This window comes from Triticum dicoccoides, chromosome 7A (genome assembly GCF_002162155.2).
Source record: "Triticum dicoccoides isolate Atlit2015 ecotype Zavitan chromosome 7A, WEW_v2.0, whole genome shotgun sequence".
Classification (NCBI taxonomy): domain Eukaryota; kingdom Viridiplantae; phylum Streptophyta; class Magnoliopsida; order Poales; family Poaceae; genus Triticum; species Triticum dicoccoides.
Window position 1 is genome coordinate 19,927,097 of NC_041392.1, and position 9,098 is coordinate 19,936,194.

The window sequence follows — 9,098 nt, forward strand, 5'->3', positions numbered from 1 at the left end:
GCGACCACTTGAGTGTGCGGGCTTTTTAAAAAACCAGGGCCGAATGTATGCGGGTATTGGATATCCAGCTCTCACATAAGTGTCCGCGGACTGGCCCCCCTTGTCCCCGATGGATGCCGTAGCAAATTTGGGGGTTGGGGTTAGAGATGCCCTAACTGATCGCTTGGAGAGTAGTGCGTTCCCTTCTTTGATTTTTCAACCCTCTCCTTATGAACTAATACCCAATACATACACCCATGATTTGGGGGCCTCGCTGGCTTGGAGGCCCTGTGCACGGGATCCGGCTTGCCTGCTCCCTCCCCATGCTTCCATCCGTGCTCCCACTTCATTCTACGGCTGTTTTTTTCTTTTTCCTTTCTAATCTAATTATCTCCCCCCTGATTTTAAGGGGATGGGGCCGGGCCTTATTTTATTCCAATCAAATCAAGCCACGTACGCGGGAGCACGAATGGGCGCACGCCCGGGGAGCAGGCAAGTCTCGTCCCTGTGCACGGGCACACCCTATACAGGTGCCCCGTATGGCCTGCTAGCGATGCTGCTAGGCTTTGGAAAGACCCACTCCACCATGATAGTCCTCCCATGTACACCAAATTTTCTGAACTCTTTAGCATTTGTAATATGCAATATATCACTGTGGACAAATGGCAAACGGTCCTGGAGTTCTTCCGCAGATGCCTTCATCTTTGTCTTACTAAGCAATGGAATGACCTTTGCTCCTTCGTTTCTAATCTAAACCTTTCTTCTGAACCAGATCAGATTGGCTGGTCCTTTGTGCCAAAGCATAAATTTTCTACTAAATCTATGTCTGAACACTTTGAAAAGAATTTGGCTGGTTGTAATTTCTGATGGATCTAGAAGGCAAAAATTCCTTTGAAAATTGAGTTTTTTTTCTGGCAACATTTTCAAGATGTTGTGTTAACGAGGGATGTCATGAAAGAAGGAATTGGGCTGGGAACCCTAAATTCTCTTTTTGCAATGAGAGAACAGACTTTCCAGCATCTTTTCTTTCATTGCCCGGTTGCCAGAGTGATCTGGCGTACTATGGGATAGGTCTTCGGGACAAGCACATGTCCAAACAACCTGTGGCAATTTTACTCCTGGCGCTATGTATTTCCTCCTGACTATTTGCCTCGATGCATATGTTGGGCGATATAGAACTGTCGTAACTGTGCTACCTTCCAGTTCAAACTTCGCAGGTTCCCCTTTTGAAATTGTTTTCTCCTCTTGTGTTTTTACAAATATTGGGCAGGTTTGCTGAAAGTTGGTGACCGTGAAGCCATGGAGTGTGGTGTGATGATGCTCAAGGAGAATGCGACCAACATGATGAGGATTTGCGTTGCAGTCGACGGTGTTGGGATGATCTAGTCAGCTCACCCTCCCCCACCCTCCTGCACTTGCTGGTGATTTTGGGCGAGCTAATCACCTTTGGTTTGTTTTATATTGCTCCCGTGTGAGCCTGTTGAACCCCATTAGATCGTGTGTGAGCCGTTCGATATTGTTACGTTTAGTCGAGCTAGCTAGGTGTCGATGGGTTTTCGCCCCATATCAAGTGTTTCAATGAAGAGCACTTGTGGTGGGTTTTCTGTCGATGCTTTGAACTTGCTTTCCCGTTTCCAGTCTCCTTAAACTCTTGTTGGACTAACTGTTTCGTGTTTTCGTCATTCAGGTAACAGAAAAGGGTTATGCCCGCTGCTCTTGTCTGCCTTGGGCACATTCTTGGTCAGAGCAAGCGCAGGCTCTCGTGTAGGGGCCAAAGTGACATGGTGCCCCACCGCACCAAGGACCCTCACCACAACTGCACAACCACCCGTGTACTTTGGTGTTGCAGTCTTCTCCAAATCCGATGGCCACAACCTCAAGCTCGAGCCTCTCCACGGCGCTGCAGAGTGTTCGGTAAAAGGATGAGGCAGAGGTTGGTCAACCCGAAAGCACGACATGGATGGGAGGAGATGCGGGTTGTCCATCGAGCTGCTACTGCTAAAAAGAGCCGGACGAGGAAAAATATATGTTTACTATGGCATGTGGGACCATCAATATTGACTAGGTGTTGGGATTTCATAGTTTAGGGTTATAAATGACACTAGCCCTAGAGTTCAGGTTGAAAATATGCACTTCTCTGCGGCATATTAAATCCTTCTCCTGCTACTCCGATAAAATTTTGGAGAGGGAGATTATTATATTAATTCAGACGTTGTTTTACATATATTATTAAAGTTTACACAGAGCATATGTACAAAAAGAGAAATGGGTACGATATGAGATGCCACCAAATGAGAGTATCCAAGTATCTATGGTAAAGTATGCAGGAAAAATGCTTAAATATATTCCACCATTACCGTATCCACAATAGAAATTGCAGCAAGTGGTGAAAAGTCAGAATCTAACAAAGAAAACAAGAAAGTTGAACCGATGAATAGTTTAATCAAGTCGCACATTAATGTCGTTAAAGATTTTGGTCCTAATCTCGGAGAAGACAAGGTAGTCACAAAAGAAACAGAGGAGATTTCTCTCATAAAAGGCACATTTATTATGGATTGTGGTGCCAAATTGGAGCTGCCGTCGCATTTGTAGGTTTTATCCTTGTTACTTCCCACGACGATGAAAGCACTTGTTACGATTCATCTGAGCCTCCCAGAACCAACTCCTTGAACCGAGTTATGCAATCCATTGCCCGCTTGAATTCACCACTCTCGAGGGCAAAGTTGAACCGGCAGTAGTCTGTTATCCCGGTCCATGTGCTGCTGCTTATACACAATCCAGTGGATCTAAGAAGCGCCTCCCTGATGTTGCAACCATTGAGCGTGCCTTCGAAACAGTTGACCCTGAATAATTTGCCAATGTAGGCGGTTGGTTTGGCCAGCATCGAGATACCACCATGACAACCAACAACATCCCAGCCACAGTTCTCGAGTGTCTGTTCATAGCAGAAAAGAAAACAAAGGGGGGAAAGTAGTCAGATATGACCGGACAACTTCACAACACTTGACTCAAAATTTGCATACTGCTCAAAAGGTGCATGTCTACCTAGTTGAAGTTATATCATTTATTTATTTGCGAAATATGCTCGATCCGTCGTAACAAGAGGGATAAGAAAGTCTCAACTCCAACCGCGGGAGCATTTACTATTTGGAAGTGTGCGAACGTAGCTGGTGGATCGGGGAAACAGGAAATCCTTGTGTTGTTCAGAAATAGGAAAGTGGAATGAAATCCAGTCTTAGTCAAATATTTCATAGCACGGAATGTTCAGATGCACTGATTGGCAAAACAAACTCAAGTTACTTAGATTTCTCCATGATCTGGGTTTTGGAAGGGAACACACCTCATCATCGATGAAATAAAACTGAGAGGAGAGTAGAGAATGTTACAAAAGGCTAACCTTCATCAAGTGGTTGGCACGACCCTTCAGTGTCTCCCTTTGCTCCGCAATGAGATTAGAGAAATGCTCATCCAACTCGTACTTGAGACCCAACAATTTTCTGAAAGTGTACTTCAGTGTGCTATGTGGCTGACTCAAGATTGGGAAACTATATTCCAAGGACCGGTCTTTCGAGATGAGAAACCCAAATTTAAGCCCAGCGATGGTCAGCTCAAGCGATAGCTCTCCGAGCAGATAAACAGGGGCAACATGGCCAGCCATATCGTCAAGACATCCTTCTAAATCCCAACAAGGCCAGCGATTGAATGGGAACTGGACACCAGGGAAGGGCCAGTCATCGGTTTGGAACTCCAGACCAGAGAAGGAGGTATCTATGACTACCCTAGCTGCATTTCTAGCACAGATATAAAGCAGCTCTTCTATCTCCTTGGCACTGTACAGGAAACCAGAAGGGTTGATTGTGGGGCCAGAAATATACACCCACGCCCGCGAAAACGGTTCCTTGTTATTAAGTGTGTCTTCTAGAGCACTTGGTTCGATCTTAAAGCCTGAACTTGATTTTGTTGGAATAGTCAGGGTGTTTGCGTTCAGAAACTTTGCTGCCAAGACATAATGACCATTGGTGCCCAAGGGGAAAACAAAGATGCCTCGCTCTTGCACGCAGCGATGAACAAGCTTGTTGAAGAGTGCCAGACTGGTACTACCATATATAATGTCAGAATCAGAGTCTACTGGGTAATTATAGTTACGTTTCAACAGCCTCTGAATGCTGGATCGAACATCAGTTTCAGAATCCATGATGTTCTGCCTAGCAAAGCTTTCAAAAATGGAGGCCTTCACTGCAGAAGGTATTGGCAAGAAGCTCCGATCTAAATCCATATGAATGACACAAGATTCCTTGGAATCGGGAAGGGAAAATTCAGCTTCTTTTATGGCAGATATGGCAGAATTAGAGAATCCTATCATCCTCTGAGGCAGCACTAATGCAGGTCGTCTCTGAAATATAGCGAGGAAAAATTAGAAGACAACGAACCAAAGTACACAATAGGGCCACAAAATATTGCACAGGCAACACTTTTTGTGAAGAGTGATACTCCATAGATCCCTGGCCATATTATCATTTTTACTCAGAATAATAAGATGAAAACAAATTAAAACGTCCTAGTAATACATTTAGCTGTTCATGTCAGTAGGTTTTATCCAATCAAGGAGGATCCACTCCAAAATTTTAAAACGAAAAGTAGCTGAAGTTGACTAATGGTCGCCGTGCGGATGAGTGACGTGGGTAATTGGAGACAAGTTCTGTTACCTCTTGCTGTGCATGCGGCTCGCAAATTCGAAATGCTAACAGCTGATGGAGAAGACAGCCATAATACTGCTGGCTGATCACAGAAGTGTGCCCTTCCAATAGCTCAACAGTTTGTGACAATGCCTCGCAGAAAGCCGCCTGTTCAGAAATGGTGAAAGCAACTTCCAGATCAGAATAAACCTGCAAGATAAACCAAATGGAAACATTTAGACCGTGTTTCCAAAGTAAGATGTAAGAATACAAAAAGGTTGAAATAAAATTCCAAGCTGATCAATATAACATGGTATTGCAGGTTCACTGAATGTCACCTGATTCTTTACTAAACCGCACAGTATAGCTACATGCGAAGGTAGGGTGTTTCCAGCAAGATATCGCAACACACTATTCGAGCTTGGCACACGAGACAACTCCAGATGTTCTGAAATATCCAGGAATAACCATGAACCAACATCTTTCGTTACGTTTAGCAAGTTCACAAAAGCAGCAGTCCTGATAGCGTCGAACTGAGCCATGCCAGTAACAACAACTTGAGGCTTCAGTTTCCTGATAAACTCAATCAGCAAGTCCCATTTGCGTGGTGATTCAATTACAGTTACTATGTTTTCAGCTTCGGTACAATCTGCTCTTTCCTGGAAAAAAAAACAAAGCAGTAGCTTCAGCATTCTTGTCACCATTATTTTTCTTCACGGAAAAGACATGTGTCGCCAGAGAAGTGTTGTCTCAAATGCACAAGCTAGCTGCAGAGCAAAGTACCTCAATTGTTGAAGATGTTAACCATTGTTTAGGCAAGTGTCTGGTCAGATGCTTATCAACAATTGCAAGCGCCGGCGAGAACAACTGAAGAGCATTTTCTATCGCTACAGCACGAGAAGGGAATACAACAACATTCTGGTGCACCAGAAAAGAAAAATGAGTATGATATGAAGCATAAGATAGATGCAACAAGCAAGTCAGTCATACGAATTTCTAGTATAAACAGGCATAACTGTGAAGGAAAAAAGTATTACATCAGGAGTTAACGGGATGTGGTGGTAAGCCTTCATAAATCCAGTAACAAGATTCCGGAAGTTTAAATATCCAGCTGGAGGCTCACAAGGATTGGACTTGTTCTCTTTCAAAAAGCTAGCTAGGTATGCTAGGAAGGATATTTTTTCATCAGCAACAGAATTGTCATCAAAGGACAAATCCAGGGAGCTGCTGACTTCAGGGAATCCATCTTTAAGAAAGTCAAATATTTTCTTCACCTGAAAATTCTCCACATTAATAATCTCCCCTCCCTTATATTTTATAATTTGATAAATTTAAAAAGAACACACACGAACCTGGTCGGGCTGGCGAAGATGACAACTATACATAGACAAAGCATGTGAAACGCAGCCACCAGATTTCATGTATGCACAGGCTGTGCGTGCGGAGATAGGTTGATCCCCACCAAGATCCACAAAGAATTCAAATCGATGTGGGCTATTTTCCTCGATTTCAACTAAATCTGAAAGATCTGTGTCGGCAGCCTGCAAAGAACCCACCTACTTGGTAATGATGCTACATAAAAATGCCATTGTAATCTACTGCTGTAAATATTGAAAGCTAGTATAATGCAACTCGAATTGCATATCGTTGACCAAATAAGGACATGCTGGCATACAGAAGATTTGCTGGTTAATCAACACCTGGTCTGTCATAGAACCCTCACCTGCATAAGTTTTGATTGCCAGAGATTATTGATGCGAAATCCACGGCGTAAAAATAAGCGTTCACATAAAACTTGACCCGGTCGGCCTCCCATGCTGAATATCATGATACCCATAGGCTTTATGAGAGCTATCCCTTCTTCAACTGCACGAGCAATCAACCCAAGGCCAAATTGGTCCTCAACAACACCCTGTATGCAGTAAAATATGCAATAAGTTTAAAAGCACAACAAACCCCCCAAAAAAGGAAATTGGAACAGCACACAGCAATCATAAGACATACTAACTTGAGTGGACCTATGTGTCATTCACAAAAGCATCAAAACTTCTGTATCTAAGAGATCATAAGTGAATATTACAGATACTAATAATTTCATAGTCCAGCAGTCATTCGTGTGGAGAACTAATCACATGTCAACGCATTTTTTGGACACATAAAAGATGTCTCTCAACTGACCTGAAAGGCACAGTAGTAGCACCGAGAGTACAAGAACTCCTCGCTTGAATTATTGATTTTAATATTTGGCATCACCTCTGGATTGGGGTCAAGAACCTGAAAAACAGATAAAGTATTTTTCTTCAAATCTGGTCTGCAACAACTTGCTTTCACCAAAGATGTTAACAGCTGACCATACCTGTGGTATGCATCCAACAATGCAATCAAGCTCTACCTTGCTGTCTCTACAGCAAGAAAGAAGATCCGACTCATGGAACTCAATTCTGTCAAGCAAAGTTTTCCGCTCCCCGTCGTAGATTGGTAGACCATCATCGTCTAGTGCGTTCAGGTAAAGGTTTATCCTTGCAATCTTGATAGCTCTTGGGTTTATATCCAGACCATAGACCTGGGAAGAAAAAAAAAATGCTCAGCTTCGTTTTCTGACAAAATCCCAAAAATATAACTTGTCATCCCCTTGTTTTCAAAGGACACTGACTATGGGCCAAAAGTCATGAAACCTGAGTAAAGATGTTAACTGCTACGACTCCCACTTGTCTAACACACTAGGAACAAGATAAAGTATCGAGCGACAGAAGAAGAGATAGCAACCTTGAAAGGAGACCACCTTTGTGCAAGCGCAATGGACATCCATCCGTTGCCACATCCCAGCTCTGCCACTGTCTTGTCTCTGAAAATGGAGTCCGGTTGCTGTCCGAGGCCCTCGTAGAACGCGGCAGAGCAAGGAACAAAAATGCCAGGCATCTCGATCGTTGTTATTTGCTGAAATCCTAGAAGCAGTTGGTAAATCCATCAAGCCATGAGAAGCAAATAAGTCCATCATTGTTATCAAACAACAGTGGAACTGTTTACCATTGTGTCAAACAAAGACAACACATGAAACAGATAATAATTTATAATACATAATACACATAGCAAACTCAGTCAGGAGAAAATGCACTGTAAGTAATAGTCTTGTAAGTTGAACTTGTTGCGGTAGGTACAAAGATCCACATACAACATTTTAATGCTGTTCATCATTCTTATTTAATTACAATGATAGGTCAGGCAGGATTGCTTCCCCCAAAAACAAAGAAATCAGAAGAAGTTTCTCAGCAGACAGTATATATATAATACAGTAAACTAAATAAAATCATCCCTCGCCTCAATAGAAAAAAGAAAGAAAAAAACGTATAATTCTCTCTGTAAATTTCACAGAGTTGACCACGGGTAAGTAAATCGACAAGTGGCCAAGGGAGGAGAGGGGAGGACCTTGTTGTTGTAGGTGCGGGTCGTCGGGGATGATGCGGAAGTTGAAGGCGCGGACGCAGTCCTGTCCGGCGGCGGGATCCGCGAAACGGCGGCGCACGGCGCCGAGGAGGCGCCGTGCGGCTGCGCGGGAGGCGGGGGCGTCGAGGCGCTGGAGCAGGGCCTCGGCTGCGCCGTACGCGGACGCTGCGGAGGACGCAAGGAAGGCTTCCACCTCCACGTCCATGCCCTCGCCAGGGCTCGCCGGCGCCGCCATTCCCGTCACAAGGTCTCAGGGAAGGTTCGATTTGGGTGGGGACAGAGGGTTGACTGATCGTGCTGGTCCAGGCAGACCGCTGTCTGACTGTGTATGTGTGTGTGACCAGGTCAACTCATATACAACTCGGTGGTGAGATCGCTGACCCAACAACAGACCCAGCGCAGACTTTAATTTTCTCCCTAAAACATGGCCCAAACTTTCGCTCGGAAACTCCCCTGCACCACCAGGAGGACTCCCGTTCGCCACCGTTAACGAGGGTTAGCCCATCCACACCAGATATGGACACTTCAAAGCAGACTAAAGCCTCCCAGCACTACACCCCTTGCCGCCCACACGACCAAGAGGTGGAGCCACCATCGTCATCACAGAGCCTGTCGAAAAGCCAACCATGAAGTCCGCCTTGCGGGATTGCCGCCCCGACATCCATACCCCTAAATACCGCCAAACATCTATTTTCACGGCTAGCCAATCAAGATAGGAGGAGTGAAAGCCAACTCCTTCAACTCCTAACCCAACATTAAACACAGGGGTTGGGTCGGGGCTCTACGATAGGAAACGCCCACACCTCTACGCCCCCAAGTGCAGTAGCGGAGCTACAGATGGAAAGTTGGGCGGGCCGGCCTATAGGAAAGCTAAATTATTTTTCTTATATGGCTCAATCTACTCCAACACCTCACTGATTTCAAACTGGACAGAGCGGGCCATGGCACAATTTTACTTGAACATAGCTCCGCCCCTGCCCAAGTGGACCGGGTGATACA

The 9,098-nt window shown here is 44.7% G+C and overlaps 1 protein-coding gene across 1 annotated transcript; it reads right to left on the bottom strand.

The window, feature by feature from the left end:
* Window positions 1–2,311: 2,311 nt before the first annotated feature.
* LOC119327467 (methionine S-methyltransferase-like) lies at window positions 2,312–8,334 on the bottom strand. The gene is made up of 12 exons (XM_037600572.1): window positions 8,082–8,334; window positions 7,422–7,600; window positions 7,012–7,218; window positions 6,834–6,929; window positions 6,379–6,567; window positions 6,008–6,196; window positions 5,693–5,929; window positions 5,439–5,573; window positions 4,994–5,314; window positions 4,686–4,865; window positions 3,377–4,372; window positions 2,312–2,914 (listed from the first exon to the last, which is right to left on the bottom strand). The coding sequence occupies exons 1-12, from the start codon at window positions 8,332–8,334 to the stop codon at window positions 2,612–2,614; spliced, it is 3,285 nt and encodes a 1,094-aa protein (XP_037456469.1). The 3' UTR covers window positions 2,312–2,611.
* Between the last annotated feature and the right edge of the window lie 764 nt (window positions 8,335–9,098).